Here is a 19,660-nt window from a genome sequence, read left to right as displayed (position 1 = left end):
CAGATACACTTGAAACAGAAGTGTCAGACCCTTATGTATATACAGAGGGTGGGTGGTGGGTGGGAATGGGTGATGGGCTGGTGGGAGTGGTAAACCTGTAGATGGCTGTTAACGACTGCTGATGACTGCAATTGGTCCTGCGGGGGAAAAGCAAGGGCTGAGGTGCTAAAGAAAGCTTGATCATGCATAATGAGATAAGAATCCAATGTCTTTGTTCATTTCCCTTCCAGTCACCTGGAAGGGAAAGCGAGTGTGTAACGTTCAGAATGCAAGGAGAGGGTGCGCCCTCCCTGGGGTTAGAACATCCTGCCCAGTACCAGATATATGTATAAGCTAAACAAGCTTTAGCTTAGGGCCCCACTCTCTTGGGGGGGGGGGAATTAAAGGGGAAAAAACCTGGATGTACATTTCCAAAATATAAAAGAAAAATAAAATAAAACCTACATACAGCAACAGAGTTTTGTGTTGTGTAGGCTCCTATGATGTAAGTCATGGGCCCTGCCTGCTAGCCTGCTTCCTAAAATATCCCTGGTTTGCTCCTTTCTATATATAGGGTGTCTACATTCTGCATGGACTGGTTGCAGGGCAACACGTGCAAATGGCTTGAGATCCCTATGAGGTCCACCAATGACCATATAGCATATATTCAACACACAAAAAACAGCGGCAATTTGTTGTTGACAAACGACAGCTGGACATATCAAGGGCCCCATTACCTTCAGGGGCTCAGGGCCTCATCAAACTGAAATCCAGCCCTGATCCTGCCCTCCCACGGCGGACGACCAGCTGCCCGTGGGAAACCGACCTGAGCACAAGAGCCCTCTTGCGGCAACCAGAAGCGTGGCCGCCTCCAACTGTGTTTCTCCCCACCGCCACCCCCCAGATCAATTTAGCGGGCCTTCTCTGAACGTTTCCCATCTCTGCAGCACCCGTTTCAGGGTGAGGCAACCGGAACTGCACCCAGTATCCCGAACAGCAGATTTGTGCGGCGGCGTTAACGTTATCAGCTGTTTCCTTTTCAGTTCCTTTTGTGACCTGCCTTTTTTTTCTCACAGCGGGGTCGAGGCCACCCCCAAATTTTCTGCCACGACCCCCCAAGGTCTTGTTGGGCTCCCTGAGTGGGAGGAAAAGAGAGGAACCAGAGAGCCCAAAAAGATGCAAAGTCAGGGGTGTGTAAAGCCCAAAGAAATGTAAAGTCTGTTTTTGTGTGTGTGGCCACTGAGAAAAAGGATAGTGGAGCAAGCGGAGTTTCTCTTGCTCCAAAAAAGGAGAGATTCCAAATAAACACTAGAAGAACTCTCTGCTGGCAAGAACGAAACTCCCTCAGAAGGCGGTGGGTTCTCCTTCACAGGAGGTTTTTAAACAGAGGTTGGTTGCAATTTCTGCACTGCACGGGGGTTGGGCTACATGACCCCCGGGGGGGGGCAGTCCCTTCCAACTCTATGACTCCAAGGGCCTGATCCATCAGCTGGTATCTTTTTATTTTCTTTAATAGCTTTCTGCACCCTGTTTTTGTTTCTTTGTTTTAAGGAAACATGGAGCACACACGGGGGACAGGGGGCAGGCAGGTGTGGGGGACTCCCTGGTCCTGAATGGGGTCACTGTGCCCCTGAAGGACCAGGTGCGCAGCCTGGGAGTCGTTTTGGACTCACAGCTGTCCATGGAGGCGCAAGTCAATTCTGTGTCCAGGGCAGCTGTCTACCAGCTCCATCTGGTACGCAGGATGAGACCCTACCTGCCCGCGGACTGTCTCGCCAGAGTGGTGCATGCTCTGGTTATCTCTCGCTTGGACTACTGCAATGCGCTCTCCATGGGGCTCCCTTTGGAGGTGACCCGGAAACTGCAACTAATCCAGAATGCGGCAGCTAGACTGGTGACTGGGAGTGGCTGACGAGACCACGTAACACTTGAAAGACCTTACATTGGCTCCCAGTACGTTTCCGAGCACAATTCAAAGTGTTGGTGCTGACCCTGAAAGCCCTAAACAGCCCAGTATCCCTGAAGGAGTCTCTCCACCCCTATCGTCCAGCCCGGACATGGAGGTCCAGGGCTTTCTGGCGGTTCCCTCACTGCAATAAGTGAGGTTACAGGGAACCAGGCAGAGGGCCTTCTTGGTGGTGGCGCCTGCCCTGTGGAACACCCTCCCATCAGATGTCAAGGAAATAAACCACTATCTGACTTTTAGAAGACATCTGAAGGCAGCCCTGTTCAGGGAAGCTCTTAATATTTGATGTTTTATTGTGCTTTTAAGATTCTGTTGGGAGCTGCTCAGACTGGCTGGGGAGACTTGGCCAGATGGGCAGGGTAAAGGTAAAAGTAAAGAGACCCCGTGACCGACTCTGGGGTTGCGCGCTCATCTCGCATTATTGGCCGAGGGAGCCGGCGTATAGCTTCCAGGTCATGTGGCCAGCATGACAAAGCCGCTTCTGGCAAACCAGAGCAGCACATGGAAACGCCGTTTACCTTCCCGCTATAGCGGTTCCTATTTATCTACTTGCATTTTGATGTGCTTTTGAACTGCTAGGTTGGCAGGAGCTGGGACCAAGCAACGGGAGCTCACCCCGTCACAGGGATTCGAACCGCCGACCTTCTGATCAGCAAGCCCTAGGCTCAGTGGTTTAGCCCACAGCGCCACAATAAATAATAATGATGATGATGATGATGATAATAATAATAATAATAATAGTTGTTGTTGTTTAGGCCTGGAAGGGGGGGGGAAGCATCTTCTGAGCTTCAAAAGCAAATGGGGTGTTTGGGGATGGGAGCAGAGAGAAGAGAAGAGAAGAGAAGAGAAGAGAAGATGATGAGAAGAGAAGAGAAGAGAAGAGAAGAGAAGAGAAGAGAAGAGAAGAGACAAGACTCTGTAGAAAATGGGCATCCAGCCACAGATCCCCTGAAGAGGGTTTGTGTACGACTACAGAGATTAACTGAGAGCAGCAACAGAACACACCAGGGAGGAGGATGGAAGGAGGTGGAAACTGCCTTTGAAATGAAGCTTTAGACAGTGGCTTCCCACTTCCAGATCGGAAGGTGGTGATTGGGGGGGGGGGAGTCCTTGGCTAGGATTCAGGTGAGGTTTCTTTTGTGGGGGGGGGGGTACAGATGCTTATGCCCCTTCTGCAAAAAAACAAAACAAAAACAAGGCAGGACCAGAACGCTTGGTCTAAACCAGGGCTGCATGGGGAGTAAACCTGTGGATTTTATACCTCGAGCGAAGGAAGGTCCCTGGAGATGCCTCTGTGAGAACATCAGAAGAGCCCTGCGGGATCGGGGCCATTTAGTCCTGGCATCCTGTTCTCACAGTGGCCGACCGGGTACCCCCAAAGGGAAACCTTCCGAGCAGGATCCGAGCACGAGAGCGGCCCTCCGCACCCTCCTGCGGTTCCCTGCAAATGGTGTTTGAGGAGGAAGAGCCCTCTCCTCCTCCAGGGACATGCCTAATCTTCTTTTAAAGCCAACTAATAGTAGGTTGGTGGCCTAGACAAACCAAGACAGCATCTTAAAAAGCAGAGACATCACCTTGCCGACAAAGGTCCGTATAGTTAAAGCTATGGTTTTCCCAGTAGTGATGTATGGAAGTGAGAGCTGGACCATAAAGAAGGCTGATCGCCGAAGAATTGATGCTTTTGAATTCTGGTGCTGGAGGAGACTCTTGAGAGTCCCATGGACTGCAAGAAGATCAAACCTCTCCATTCTGAAGGAAATCAGCCCTGAGTGCTCACTGGAAGGACAGGTCGTGAAGCTGAGGCTCCAGTACTTTGGCCACCTCATGAGAAGAGAAGAATCCCTGGAAAAGACCCCGATGTTGGGAAAGATTGAGGGCACTAGGAGAAGGGGACAACAGAGGACAAGATGGTTGGACAGTGTTCTCGAAGCTACCAACATGAGTCTGACCAAACTGCAGGAGGCAGTGCAAGACAGGAGGGCCTGGCGTGCTCTGGTCCATGGGGTCACAAAGAGTCAGACACGACTAAACGACTAAACAACAACAAGGTTGGTGGCCGTCAGGGCCTCATGTGGCAAGGAGTTCTGCCGCTAAACAGATCTGTCCTGGATTTTCCAACGTCCCAGCTCGGATTCAGTGTTAGGATGCCACACGTAACTTTTTAACAAACTTCTGTGCCGTGGCCCCTCACTTGCCTTTTGTCTAAACCTGAAAGTCCCAAACACAGCAACCTTTCCTCGTTGGGTGGGAGACACACAACTCACGATGATGCTACAACCACAAGGACTAGGAACCTGGCTCCGTTTCAAGCTAATTGCCGGTCCCCTGCAGTTCAGAGTGAAAAGGCCAATTCCAGGTGGAAGCCCACGCGGGTGGTAAGAAAGACCAGGCGTCCCCCATTCGAATCTCGGCCCGAGCTGCGAAATCAGGGTGCGCCTGCGAAAGTGGGATGTGGCACGGATGAACCCAAGGCAAGTGAAATGTTACAAACTGCCCCATAAAACGCCAAGGGCGGCTACCATTTGGCACTGCGATCCATTTAAGAGTTTGGCATGCGTGGCAGAATGCCACAGTGTTTTGGTTTTTTTACACCAATTGGGCCTTGCCTGGATCCTGGCAACTGCACAGCAGACGTGATTCTCTCTCTTTCTCTTGTTACCAACAAACAGATGAGCCAAACAGAGAGTCATCCAGCAGCCGAAATGAAGAGGTTTAAAAGATAAGATTAGGAACAGCTCAGCATGGTTGGGAAGGGAGGCAATGAGGGAGAGGGGGGGGGGGAGAATTAGGCAAAGTACGGGGAAGTGTTTCTGAAAATGTTTTCCACCCACTGCCCAATTGCTGCACCCCCCAAAATGGGGTGCTGTTCAGAGACCCGTACGCCCCGGGGCCACGATTCACATCAGCCAGGAACCGGGTGCTACGAAAATCAGCTTCTTGGTGCACTTGGCCTTTTTGCTCCCCCTGAAAATTGTTTTTCTGATAGCTACTTCCACACCAAACCGCGACGCCACCTTTAAACAGGCTCCCCCCCCCCAAAAAAAATAATTCCGGGAGCTGTAGTTTGTTCGGGGTTAGGAAAGAGCCCCCTATTCCCACCTAAAACCTGTTGGAAATGTAAAGAAAAAGAAGGTACATTTTATCATATGTGGTGGGAATGCAAAAGGGTTAGAAATTATTGGGAAATGATATATAATGAATTGGGGGGGAAATACTTTTGTTAAGAAACCAGAAGCATTCCTCCTGGGAGTTTTAGAAATTTGGAAATTTGGAAAAAGAAAATTGGAAATTATTTATGCAAGCAACAACAGTGGCAAGAATTATATCAGCACAAGCTTGGAAGACAGAAGAAATGCCAATGAAAGAACAATGGCAAGGGAAACTTATGGAATATGCAGAACTGGCAAAATTAACAGATAAATTACATGAAAGGGATAACAAAGACTTTAAAAGAGAATGGGAACTATATACAACATATATGAAGAGGCAACCTAAAGAATTGGACTCACCGGCAGGGTTTGAATAAACAAACACAATTGTTTATAATAAAAAGTAAGACTACTGGGAAAATTTTGGGAAACAACACGCAGGGTGAGTAATATGGAAATAAAACAAAATGGGAGTATGAGGGAAGTCCAGGGGAGGAGGGGGGAAATATGGAAAATTGTTAGAGAAATATTGTTAGAGGATGTATACATGGAAAAACCAATAAATTATTATTATTTATTTAAAAAGGGAGAGAGCCCCCTATTGCCCACCCTCTCACAGGGCTACAATTCCCAGAGCAGTTTTACAATCAACCACTCTTTACTGGGAACTCTGGGAACTGTAGCTCTGGGAGGAGAAATAAGGCTCTCCGAACAACTCTCGGTGCCCTTAGCAAACCGCAGCTCCAAGAATCCTTTTTTCTTTTTTTCTTTTTTTTTGGGGGGGGGGGAGCCACGGTTATTTAAGGCAGCACCATCGTGCTTGAAATGGATGGTGTAAATGTGGCCGAAGAGAGCTTTCCTTAAAGAGCGTCTCGGCCCTTTTATATCGTACCCTGTCAGGAATCGTGTAACTTGAAATGCTTTTAAGATCTGCAGTTTTGGTTTTAAATACACTTAAGGCTGTGTCCAGCAAAGTCGCACGGTTCCTAAAGTGGTTTGATGGTCAATCCCCAGGGAACTCTGGGAATTGATGATCTCTGAGGGGTGTGGGTGTGGGTGTGTTTCTCCTAACAACTCTTAGCCCTCTCCCCAAGGATGCTTTTGGGGAAACTGATGGCCGTTGAAAGGAGCACAATATTACCTTAAATTAAGGTTGGCCATACTTCCGGAAATTTGATGGGACGTAGCCGGGATCTGGCCGTGACAAATTGGCCGAAATAGCCTGGAAAATCTGGATGTATTTGGCAACCCATGTTGGAAGTGTAGATTTTGGTGGGTTAAGAACAGCCCAAGAGAGATTTTGCAAAAACAAAAACAAACAAACCTCAAAGCCAAAAAAAAAAAAAAAATTTCAGGAGGGGTAGTACCACTGTACCAAACCTAGGCAGCATCTTAAAAAGCAGAGACATCACCTTGCCGACAAAGGTCCGTATAGTTAAAGCTATGGTTTTTCCCAGTGGTGATGTATGGAAGTGAAAGCTGGACCATAAAGAAGGCTGATCACCGATCGCCGAAGGATTGATGCATTTGAATTACGTATGGTGCTGGAGGAGACTCTTGAGAGTCCCATGGACTGCAAGAAGATCAAACCTCTCCATTCTGAAGGAAATCAGCCCTGAGTGCTCACTGGAAGGACAGATCCTGAAGCTGAGGCTCCAAGACTTTGGCCACCTCATGAGAAGAGAAGACTCCCTGGAAAAGACCCTGATGTTGGGAAAGATGGAGGGCTCAAGGAGAAGGGGACGACAGAGGATGAGATGGTTGGACAGTGTTCTTGAAGCTACCAACATGAGTTTGACCAAACTGCGGGAGGCAGTGCAAGACAGGAGTGCCTGGCGTGCTATGGTCCATGGGGTCACCAAGAGTCGGACACGACTAAACGACTAAACAACAAACAAGTACCACTATTGGGGAATATGTCGTGCTCTTTCTGGGAGTACTTTGCCCAACTTTGGTTCCTGTCCTCAGCTCTCACCTGTGGCTCCTAGGAAGCTGTCAGCTGGCGACAGAGGCCACAATCCCGGGAACAGCTTTGGCTGGCCTGCTAAACCAGGCGAGGGGAGCCAATAGATCTTGCCTAAACAAATGTTTTTCGCAGGCGCCAAAAAGTGTATGCTGAAGGCGCCTCTCTTGATCTCAACCAGCAGGGAGTTCCAGAGGCTGTGCCATGCTAAATGACTGAGTTGGTTTTCAAAAGAAATTTCAGTGGTATTAGTATTTATAGGTATATGTAGAGTCTGCGTTCCTTCAGAGGCAGGTCCAGGGGAAAAAAATCTAAGGAATATACGGTGGGATCGGCCCTGGCGTGGATTGTCTGCTGACGATAGGCTCTCCCGGCCCCAGCCCCCAAAATAAAGATGCTATGTGCTCCTACCTTTCTTAGGGATGCTAGACAGAAGCTGAATCAGCCTCTGGTACTCATTTGCCTTCTTGTCCTTCATCTCAACCCTGGAGAAGGAAAATATTGTTTTCTGTAATAAAGGTGCCACCCAAATAATAATTAAACATCTTTGCAGGAAAAAACAACAACAAGGAAACCTTCTTTCTTTCCCCTCGAGCCATCCCTGTCTTAAGGCTTAAGAACACAATCCTACATGCCTCCAGGAGGTTGTCTCCAATAGTGTATGCACCTTGGGAACTACCTGACACTGCAAACCAGGCAGGCGCTATCTGTATTTTCTTTTCAGCATCCTCTGTCCTCATGGAGGGGCAGGTCAATTCTGCCTACCAGCTCCATCTGGTACGCAGGCTGAGACTCACCCTGCCTGCAGACTGTCTGGCCAGAGTGGTGCATGCTCTAGTTATCTCCCGCTTGGACCACTGCAATGCGCTCTATGTGGGCTCTACCTTTGAAGGTGACCCAGAAACTGCAACTAATCCAGAATGCAGCAGCTAGACTGGTGATTGGGAGCAGCCACCGAGACCATATAACACCAGTCCTGAAAGACCTACACTGGCTCCCAGTACGTTTCTGAGCACAATTCAAAGTCTTGGTGCTGACCTTTAAAGCCCTCAATGGCCTCGGCCCAGTATACCTGAAGAAGCATCTCCACCCCCATCGTTCAACCCTGGACAGTGAGGTCCAGCTCCGAGGGCCTTCTGGCGGTTCCCTCCCTGCAAGAAGTGAGGTTACAGGGAACCAGGCAGAGGGCCTTCTCGGTGGTGGCGCCCTCCCTGTGGAATGCCCTCCCAACAGATGTCAAGGAAATAAACAACTACCTGACTTTTAGAAGACATCTGAAAGCAGCCCTGTTTAAGGAAGTTTTTTTTAATGTTTGATGTTTTATCGTGTTTTTAATAGTCTGTTGGGGGCTGCCCAGAGTGGCTGGGGAGGCTTGGCCAGATGGGCAGGGTACAAATAATAAATAAGAAAGCGACACACACTTACGGAACGTGGGAACAGTATTTCTGCAGCATGAACTGGGAGAGTTCCTCTAAGATGGGGTGCTTGTGGAGCTGCACAAATTGTTCGCGGCACACCTGAAACACAAGAGGGAGGGGGAAAATCACCGCCATTGTCCAAAATGCTAGCACTCGAGGGCGTCCGGCGAAGCCACTTCGAAAGATATGGGGCAGGTTAAAAGAAGGGCTCTCTTGTTAAACTGTGGAGCTCACTCCTGCAGGAGGCCGAGATAACCGCCCGCTTGGATGGCGTTAAAAGATGACAAATTTGTGGCTACACTCTGCCTCCATGGTAGAAGTACAGTGGTACCTTGGTTCTCAAACCTAATCCGTTCCAGAAGTCCGTTCCAAAACCACCTTGGTTCTCAAATTTAATCCGTTCCGGAAGTCCGTTCCCAAAACCAAAGCGTTCCAAAACCAGGGCGAGCTTTCCCATAGAAAGTAGTGCAAAACGGATTAATCCGTTCCAGACAGTAGCAAAAACAGGCAGACCTCAGCAGTAACACTCAAATTGGAAGCGTTAACGCTCAAAACGGAGCACGTTCGGCTTCTGAAAAACGTCCGCAAACCGGAACCCTTACCTCCGGGTTTGGAGTGTTTAGGTTCCAAGTTGTTGGAGTACGAAGGTGTTTGAGAACCAAGGCACCACTGTATTGTTTGTGAATACCAGTTGCTGGAAACCATCCATGGGAGGAGGGAGGGAGGGCTCTTGTGCTCAGTTACAGCTTGTGGGTTTCCCATTGGGGTGGGGGGGTGGAAATGTGGGTGCCCCCCCCAAAAAAAACAGGAGGCTGCTGGCTTCGAGTTACAAGACAGGAGATTCCGACTCAACATGGGGGAGAATTTTCTGATGGTGAGAGCTGTTGGGAGATTCCCTCGGGGAGGGTTAGACTCTCCTTCCTTGGAGGTTTTTGAACAGAAGTTTCCTAAGAGCTGGAGGCCAAATCCCTACAATGCAGGAATAAGCAGCTGGATCAAACCCACTACCGTGGGATTATCAGTGCCACGCTCTGACCGAGGGAGCCAGCAGCCTAGTTTGCTGGCCACCCGCCATTATATAATAATAACAATAATAATAGTCAGAGGTTCTTGTGACTACTCTAGAGTAACGACGCTCTGCATGCTTGTCTTTCAGCAGTTTTTATTTAGTGCAGGCTATTTACAGTGAGCTGGGTATGTACAACATGTCTGCTCAGTCCAATGCAGAATCCGGCACTGCCCCCCCACGTGACCTTCTCCAACATAGTAGTCTCGGGACAGTGAATCTCCTCCCTCTCTTTCTTCTGCGTAATTCCGGAACCGGAGGAAGAGGTCTACGCTCCAGGCTTTCGCTTTCTCCCTTCTCCCCCTCCCTTTCCTCACTCCTGTGTGACCGGTGCTCTCTCATGTTGCTGGAGCCCTGGCCCTCCCTCCATTCCCTCACTAACTTCCTCCAAGCCCTCGCTTCCCTCTCTACTTGGGGAGGAGCTACTTCTGATGCAAGGGGGCGGTTCTCTGTACTTCCCCCCCCCTTAGAATAATAATAAATTATTTATACCCCGCCCATCCGGCTGGGTTTCCCCAGCCCCTCTGCCCAGCTCCCAACAGAAAAATAAAATAAAATAATCTATTAAACATTAAAAAGCCTCCCTAAACACAGCTGCCTTCAGATCTGGATGCTCTAGCTGAGATTCCTGCAATGCAGGGGGTTGGACTAGATGACCCTGGGGTGTCCCCCTTCCGACGCCAGCATTCTACGATTCTGTGACTAGGTGGGCTCCCACTTGCCTGATCCAGCTGGAGCTCTTCTTACACTCCTATCCTCATTGTTACAGGTGAAACTCGGAAAATTAGAATATCGTCAAAAAGTGCATTTATTTCAGTAATGCACATAGCTGCCAAGTTATCCCTTTTTAAAAGGGATTTTCCCTTATGCTGAATAGGCTTCCTCGCGAGAAAAGGGGAAAACTTGGCAGCTATGGTAATGCAACTTATTATTATTTATTTTTCTTTTAATTTTTACAAATGCTTTCTTTTAGAAATTCCACAGCAATAAAACAAATCGTTACAATAATACAAAAATAAACATCGCTATTACATTTCATTAATTACATTCCATTTATAATTGACCTAAGGACAAATAATTACAATTACAACAAAAAGGCTTGACATATCTTGCTTTGCATGTCATGCATCTATCTCATATATTGGTTTCACCTTTCAAGTTGCATTACTGAAATAAAAGCACTTTTCGACGATATTCTAATTTTCCGAGTTGCACCTGTACTTGCCAGGGTAAACGTCATGTCTTTCCTGGAGAAGGGGGCTCTTCAGAGAAGCCGCCCCAAAACTCTGGACAGGTTTCGCCATAGGTCAGGGCTGAGGATCTGGTGTGGCAGTGGGGGGGGGGGAGACCAGCTTACCCGATTCATGATGTCGACTGTGAGCGCGTGAGTCCAGTAGCAATCGTGCACGGAGACAAAGGTCAGCCCCTCCCTAGGGGACATAAAAAAGTCAAGCTCTTCATCCCTTCTACTAACCCACGATGCACAACGGCTGAGGTCAAGGCTAAAAACTTCCCTGTTCAGACAAGCCCACACAGGTCCTGAGATATAGCAATGTGGTACCTTGGTTCTCAAACGCCTTGGTACTCAAACAGCTTGCAACCCAAACACTGCAGTGTTCCGGGTTTGCGAACTTTTTTTCCAGAAGCCGAACGTGCTCCGTTTTGAGTGTTACGTTGAGGTCTGTCTGTTTTTTGCTATTTTGCATTTTTGTGGAACCTGATTGATTGATTGTGTGACTGCAGTACATTGATTATTGCTTTCATTTTATGGATCAGTGGTCTCGTTCGATAGTAAAAAATCATCTTAAATTGCTGTTTTAGGGGTTGTTTTTAAAAGTCTGGAACGGATTAATCTGTTTTGCATTACTTTCTATAGGAAAGCGTGCCTTGGTTTTGGAACGGACTTCCGGAACGGATTAAGTTTGAGAAACAAGGTACCACTGTATAATTTTTATTCAATTTTCTGTTTTACAATTTAAAATACTCAGTTTTACATCCTTAAGATATCAACAACTTCCCTTCTTCTCTTTCCATGGTTCATTTTACATATCGTGAATCCCTGCATGTTTTTACAAAAACTATACCATTCAGTTTTCCATTATTGCATCCATCAAAACTTGTTTACACTGTTGAATTTATCTTAAGGCTGCCTGCGTTTTCAGCTTCACAGTTGTTTCCCATATACTCAATAAACGTTTTCCAATCCTCTCTAAACGTATGTTCTTCTTGTTCTCTTATTCTATATTTTAAGACTGCAAGCTTCGCATATTCTGCCAACTCGAGTTGCCATCCTTCTTTGGTTGGCACCTCGCTCGTTTTCCATTTGGGGGCTAACAAAACACGGGCCGCAGTAGTGGCGTATATAAATAAAAGTGAATTTTAATCTGTCTTAGTATTTCAACTTCTTGTATGCTTTAACGTCTTGTAAATTCGCCCCCACCCCCCGATTCTAGGGAGTTATCTTTTTGTAATCCGCTTTGAAGTTCTTGGGGTTTTGTGGAATCCCAATTTACCAAGGCGGTTTACGTTTCAGAGGCACCCCATGTTTAAGCGAAACCACGTATATATTTGAAGCACCATCGCTAAAGCCTGAACACAACCTTGCCCCCCTTTCTGTGATGCTTTCGGGTCACTTCCGGGCCGGGCGCGCCGCCCTTATAAATTATACAAAATAAATAAAGGCTCGGGGAGAGCCTTTCCCTACCCGAGGGCTGCATTCACTTTGGGGCAAGTTTCCGGGGGCCACATAATACTGGTGGGGCAGGGCCAGAGGCCAAAATAGACGGAGCAATGAATGTTAAGTCGTAGTTTAGGATGAGACAATACAGCTGCCCCCGGATTATTTAATTATTTAAATACAAATCATTTTTAAAAAAGGAAAAAAGAAAGAAAAAAGAAGAAGAGGCGGCAGTTGGGCAAGTGAAAATCCGTCTGCTCCCCAACCGTTTCCTGCACCACGGTCTCCCAGAACCCCTAGAATCTCCAGGTTAGGAGAGACTCCCTGCCTGGAGAGACGCTGCCAACCAGTGCAGGCAGTGCTGGTCTAGATGGGAGCGGTGGCTTAACACTGCATAAGGCAGCTTCCGACCTCCTCCGATTGTAACGGAGCAATGGATTCAAGCTACAAGAAAGAAGATTCCACCTAAACATTAGGAAGAACTTCCTGACAGTAAGAGCTGTTCGACAGTGGAACTTGCTGCCAAGGAGTGTGGTGGAGTCTCCTTCTTTGGAGGTCTTTAAGCGGAGGCTTGACAGCCATCTGTCAGGAATGCTTTGATGGTGTTTCCTGCTCGGCAGGGGGTTGGACTGGATGGCCCTTGTGGTCTCTTCCAACTATATGATTCTATGATTCTATGACTCTATTCTATGTAACCAGGGGCTGCCATCCCTTCCTGCCTCTCCAGCCTCGTAAAAGGAAATAACAACAACAACAATTTATTATTTATACCCCGCCCATCTGGCTGGGTTTCCCCAGCCACTCTGGGCGGCTCCCAACCGAATATTAAAACCAATGCAGCATCAAACATTAAAGACTTCTCTAAACAGGGCCGCCTTCAGTTGTCTTTTAAAAGTAAAATTGTTGTTTATTTCCTTGACATCTGCTGGGAGGGCGTTCCACAGGGCGGGTGCCACCACCAAGAAGGCCCTCTGCCTGGTTCCCTGCAACCTCACTTCTCACAGTGAGGGAACCGCCAGAAGGCCCTCGGAGCTGGACCTCCGTGTCCGGGCTGGACGATGGGGGTGGGGAAGCTCCTTCAGGGATACTGGGCTGTTTAGGGCTTTCAAGGTCAGCACCAACACTTTGAATTGTGCTCAGAAGCATACTGGGAGCCAATGAAGATCTTTCAGGACCGGTGTTATATGGTCTCGGCGGCCGCTCCCAGTCCCCAGTCTAGCTGCTGCATTCTGGATTAGTTGTAGTTTCCAGGTCACCTTCAAAGGTAGCCCCACGGAGAGCACATTGCAGTAGTCCAAGTGGGAGATAACCAGAGCATGCACCACTCTGGCAAGACAGTCTGCGGGCAGGGAGGGTCTCATCCTGCGTACCAGATGGGAGCTGGCAGACAGCTGCCCTGGACGCAGAATTGACCTGCGCCTCCACGGACAGCTGTGATCCAAAATGACTCCCAGGCTGTGCACCCGGAAACCGTTCTCCAAAATACAAACTGATTGGGAGGGGGGGGCAAAGGAGGACAGGCCCCTCCCTGTGGTCAAGGGCTCTGCTCAGATCTAATCTGGCTGGGAGCACCACCCAGTGGCATTAGAGCAAAGAGCAAGAAAAGGAGCGGCTCTGAGCTAGTTACTTCCCTAAAAGCCGTGCCCAGGGTATGCCGACGGGATTCACAAGTTGGATGATTTAATTTATGGCTCAGGGGACACTGCCCCCCAAACCCACCCCCCTGGGCTGATCAGGGCCACTGGCCTTTCTCATGCTTCGAATCTGTCAGCTCAGATCCTGCCCTCCAGAGCAGCAGGAAACAAGGGATAGCTCAGTAGGGAACAGCTCAACCTCGGGGTTGTGGGTTTGAGTCCTACCCTGGGCAAAAGATTCCTGCATCGCAAGGGGCTGGGATAGATAACACTTGGGTCCCTTCCAAACTAAATTTTCTATGATTCTAAGGATGATTCTAACTAAACATCACAGAATCATAGCTAGAAGGGACCCTGAAGTTCATCTTAGTCCACCCCCCTGCAGCAAAGATCCCCAGTGTCGAAGCGATGATTCTTCAACATCAATTTCGTTGGACTGGTCATGTTGTGCGGATGCCTGATGATCGTCTTCCAAAGCAACTACTCTATTCCAAACTTAGAAACGGAAAGCGTAATGCTGGTGGTCAACAAAAGAGGTTCAAAGACTCTCTCTCGAGGCAAATCTTTAAAAATGCACTATAAACACGGACAACTGGGAAACACTGGCCTGCAAGCGCTCCAGTTGGAGAACAGCCTTTCCCAAAGGTGTCATGGGCTTTGAAGACGCTCAAACTCAGGATGCAAGGGAGAAACATGCTAAGAGGAAGGCACACTTGGCAAACCCTCACTGGGATCAACTCCCGTCCGGAAACCTATGTCCCCACTGTGGAAGGACGTGTGGATCCAGAATAAGTTGATAGACTATGCTGAAAGGGCAAAATTAACTGGGAAGCTCAAGGAACCAAGAGGACAAGAACTTTAAAAAAAATGGGGGAAATTTTATAATTTATTTAGGAGACTACTGTAAGCAGGTGAAAACATTAGCAGGATTTTAACCACACTTGTAGCAAAAACTATGGACAGCTTGGGTGGATAAAAAACGTGAATAACAGACTGATATAATATTGACCCATGGAGGGGGAAAGTCTTGAGATACAGAGCAATCTCTTCGTATGGATTTATAATTGACTTTGTATATATCTTTATATTCTCTAAAATCAAATAAAAATGACTAAATAAGTAATAAATTGGGAGATGCTTGTAGCATGCAAAGCAAACTATGCCAACGAATTCGTCAGAATAACTAATACAACTTTGGCGTTGAGGAATGTTGCTGTCGTCCCGTTGGCAACTATCCCCGTTGATGCCATTCGAGGAAAGGGAGCCCTGCGCCCCGTTTTTAGCTGCCTGTGGGAAGGGGCGCCCCCAAAGCGTCTCAGAACAAACAAAAAAAGAACCCGGTACCTGTGACAGTGCAAAGCGGTCAGCATCATGTGTGTGGAGTCCAAGGAATGGATGAAGTTCGGAGGGAAAGCGTTCTTCTGCTTCACCGTGTCGGGCTTCCTGCGGGGAAGTCGAGGCAAGAGAGGGTGTTTTAGGAGGAGGGCAGAGTTATTCTCGTGTTTACGAGCTTCCTGCAGACACTGTGGGCAATTTCCAGCGCTGCATGATGTTCAGCTGCCCACCAGCTCCATCTGGTACGCAGGATGAGACCCTCCCTGCCCGCAGACTGTCTCGCCAGAGTGGTGCATGCTCTGGTTATCTCCCGCTTGGACTACTGCAATGCGCTCTACGTGGGGCTACCTTAGAAGGTGACCCGGAAACTACAACTAATCCAGAATGTGGCAGCTAGACTGGGGACTGGGACCGGCCACCGAGACCACATAACACCAGTCTTGAAAGATCTACATTGGCTCCCGGTACGTTTCCAAGCACAGTTCAAAGTGTTGGTGTTGACCTTGAAAGCCCTAAATGGCCCAGTATCTCTGAAGGAGCGTCTCCACCCCCATCGTTCAGCCCGGTCACCTGGGTCCACCTCCGGGGGCCTTCTGGCGGTTCCCTCCCTGTGAGAAGTGAGGTTACAGGGAACCAGGCAGAGGGCCTTCTCAGTGCTGGCACCTGCCCTGTGGAACACCCTCCCATCAGATGTCAAGGATATAAACAACTACCTTTACTTTTAGAAGGCAGCCCTGCTTAGGGAAGTTTTTAATGTTTTATGTTTTGTCGCTTTTTAAAATTATTATTAATATTCTGTTGGGAGCCAGGCAGAGTGGCTGGGGAAACCCAGCCAGATGGGCGGGGTATAAATAAATATAATGATAATTATAATTATAATAATTATTATAACGTGCCTTTCAAGGGAGGATCTTTATCCCAGCCTGCGTTGTTTCCAAAATAGTTTCTACAACTGAAAGATGGGCAGGGTATGTATATAAATAAACAAATAAATAAATAAATAAATAACATCACCATCAGTGCTTAAAAAATAAATAGGGGTGTTCTCATTTTCCTACTCATATTGAAATACTGCCTCTCAGTGAGGCCAAACCTAGATTCACGAAATGTTTAGGGGTATGCGTACCCCTGTGTATCCCCCCCCAGAAAAAAGACTGATATTGATGATTCATGTGTGCATCCTAGCAAGCACCCTCTCTAGAAGAGGAAGTATTCCATTCCTGGCTCCCAAGATTCCTGCCTTGCAGGGGGTTGTGCTGGATGACCCCTGGGTTCCCTTCCCGAGTAGAGGGATCCCCTTCCGAGATGTTGCTTGCTCGGACACAAGCATATCACATCCCGCAACACCGGGAGGAGCCATCCCAGAACGGGCATTCTCTGCTCACTCTCACACCCACAAGGGGGCGGGAGCTTCTTGCAAGAGGGCAGCATCCTAATAAGGAATTAATAATAATAATAATAATAATAATAATAATAATAATAATTTATTTATTATTTGTACCCCACCCATCTGGCTGGGTTTCCCCAGGCAGTCTGGGTGGCTTCCAACAGGATATTAAAATACTATAATCTATTAAACATTTAAAGCTTCCCTAAACAGGGCTGCCTTCAGATGTCTACTAAAAGTCTGGTACAGTACAGTTACAGGGAACCAGGCAGAGGGCCTTCTTGGTAGTGGCACCCGCCCTGTGGAACGCCCTCCCACCAGAGGTCAAAAAGAAAAATAACTACCAGACTTTGAGAGGACATCTGAAGGCAGCCCCGTTTAGGGAAGTTTTTAATCTTTTAGAAATTAGTGCATTTTAATATTTCTGTTGGAAGCCACCCAGAGTGGCTGGGAAAACCCAGCCAGATGGGTGGGTGGGTTATAAATAATAAATTATTATTATTATTATTATTATTATTATTATTATTATTATTATTATATCTGGTGGGAGGACGTTCCACAGGGCGGATGCCACTACTGAGAAGGCCCTCTGCCTGGTTCCCTGTAGCTTGGCTTCTCACAGTGAAGGCCCTCGGCGCTGGACCTCAGTGTCCGGGTAGAACGATGGGGGTGGAAGCGCTCCTTCAGGTATACTGGACCAAGGCCATTTAGGGCTTCCAAGGTAAGCACCAACACTGCCCTGGACACAGAATTGACCTGCACAGAAACGATGCGCTTTCCCCTTCAAAATTCCTGCTCCAGCCACCGGCAAAGTTTTAGCCTGGCTCTTCCATCGGTTTGGACCTGTTTCACCAGATCAGCAAAGCTCTCTTTGAGCCAGGCAGGTAAAACCTGGAGCCCCCCCCCCCCGCAACCACCACGATGAGATACTCACTGGGTGGTGTCGTGTCGCGACCTGAGATGAACGCCTTGCATGGTGCTTTTAACCTTGGGGAAAGGAAGGGGGGGAAGGAGAAATAAGCACAGGTTGACGTTCGACGGAGGAAGGAAGGAAGGAAGGAAATTGGAGCATCCTTGGAGCATCATCTCACATTTGGAAAGACAGCGGGGGTTCGGAGTAGTTCAAAACCCTATGAAGTACGGTTACCAGACATCCCCGTTTCCCAGGGACAGTCCCCGGATTCACAAACCAGCCCCCTGACAAAATCCACCCACATCAACAGAAGTTGAGAAGTATGCCCGGATTCATTGAAAAAAATCTGGTAACCTTACTGTGAAGTCCCCTGGGCAAATCTGGGGCCACCACTCTCTCTTCTAATCCCGAATGCGGCAGCTAGACTGGTGACTGAGAGCGGCCGCAGAGACCACATAACACTGGTCTTGGTAAATGGCCCTGTATAACTGAAGGAGCGTCTCCACCCCCATCGTTCTGCCCGGACACTGAGGTCCAGCTCTGAGGGCTTTATGGCGGTTCCCTCCCTGCGAGAAGGGAGGTTACAGGGAACCAGGCAGAGGGCCTTCTCGGTGGTGGCGCCCGCCCTGCGGAACGCCCTCCCATCAGATGTCAAGGAAATACACATCTATCTTTACTTTTAGAAGACATCTGAAGGCAGCCCTGTTTAGGGAAGGTTTTAATGTTTCATGTTTTATTCTGTTTTTAATATTCTGTTAGGAGCTGCCCAGAGTGGCTGGGGAATCCCGGTGAGATGGGTGGGGTATAAGTAATAATTTATTATTACTATTATTATTCATTCCTTTGGACTAGCCTACCCTGCAGGGGCCATAAACACCATAAAGAAGGCTGATCGCCGAAGAATTGATGCTTTTGAATTCTGGTGCTGGAGGAGACTCTTGAGAGTCCCATGGACTGCAAGAAGATCAAACCTATCCATTCTGAAGGAAATCAGCCCTGAGTGCTCACTGGAAGGACAGATCCTGAAGCTGAGGCTCCAAGACTTTGGCCACCTCATGAGAAGAGAAGATTCCCTGGAAAAGACCCTGGTGTTGGGGAAGATGGAGGGCACAAGGAGAAGGGGACGACAGAGGACGAGATGGTTGGACAGTGTTCTTGAAGCTACGAACAAGAGTTTGACCAAACTGCGGGAGGCAGTGCAAGACAGGAGTGCCTGGCGTGCCATGGTCTATGGGGTCACGAAGAGTTGGACACGACTAAACGACTAAACCACAACAACAACCCTGCAGGTCAGGCAGGCAGGGCTGCAACTAATGAATGAAACTTTTTTGATTACTATTACTGTATTATTATTACTGTAGTATTATTATTATATTACAAATGAAAAGTTTCTGTGTCTGGTGCCAAGTCCTACTCAGGAGTAGAACCACTGAAGCTGCTTAGACACGACACGCAGGCGGCTCTGAGTAGGGCTTAGAGGGCTTCTTAAAATTAGCAGCAGATATTTTACTCCTCAGAGGAGGAATCATTAAAACCATTTATATTTATTTATATATTTTTCCGGTGCGGGGGACAAGAGGGAAAAGGGGAGTTCGGTGCGCTCTGCCTTCCCCAGGCAGACCCATCGGTGAGGGCGAGGATCGGCTCGTTATTCCTGGCAAATGTCACCTTGCCTCTTCCACCCCCCTTTCTGCTGACTCACTCCCCTCTGCCTGTTGACTCATCCTTTGCCACTGCAAAAAGCTGAGTCACTGCCCTGCCTGTCCTCAGGCGACTTGATTTGCAGAGCAGTCCTTTTAAAATGTTGGGGTTTTTTCTGTGTGTGTGTGTTTGTGTTATTGGGTTGTTGTTTTTTATTCGGATTAGGTGTTTTGGTGGTTTTATATTTTGATTTTATTCTGTGTACTGCCCTGAGACCTCTGGGCATAGGGTGGCATATAAATTCAATAAATTAATAACAATAACAACAAAAATAATAATTCTGCTTCTGTACATGGGCAAGGCTCCATCACCCCCAGCACCGTCTCTCTTCCCCTCCCCAATCGCACAATTCAAATCCTACCCCACAAGCTTTAAGAACACCCACAAGCACGCTTCCCTTTTCTGGGAGGGACAGAGGGAGGAAGCATGCATCTTAGCGTGTTTTTATTTGCATTCGTGAGAGAAAAACAGT

The 19,660-nt window shown here is 48.1% G+C and overlaps 1 protein-coding gene across 1 annotated transcript in view; it reads right to left on the bottom strand.

The window, feature by feature from the left end:
- POLRMT (RNA polymerase mitochondrial) overlaps nt 1-19,660 on the bottom strand; it is a 49,087-nt gene that overhangs the window by 3,013 nt on the left and 26,414 nt on the right. The window contains exons 16-20 of the mRNA XM_060275334.1: nt 17,509-17,561; nt 15,197-15,295; nt 10,899-10,971; nt 8,483-8,574; nt 7,469-7,542 (exon numbers count right to left, since the gene is read on the bottom strand). Coding sequence (XP_060131317.1) covers nt 7,469-7,542; nt 8,483-8,574; nt 10,899-10,971; nt 15,197-15,295; nt 17,509-17,561 — 391 coding nt within the window. The remainder of the gene's footprint in view (nt 1-7,468; nt 7,543-8,482; nt 8,575-10,898; nt 10,972-15,196; nt 15,296-17,508; nt 17,562-19,660) is intronic.

This window comes from Zootoca vivipara, chromosome 6 (assembly GCF_963506605.1).
Source record: "Zootoca vivipara chromosome 6, rZooViv1.1, whole genome shotgun sequence".
NCBI lineage: Eukaryota > Metazoa > Chordata > Lepidosauria > Squamata > Lacertidae > Zootoca > Zootoca vivipara.
This window is presented reverse-complemented; position numbering and strand designations above follow the sequence as displayed.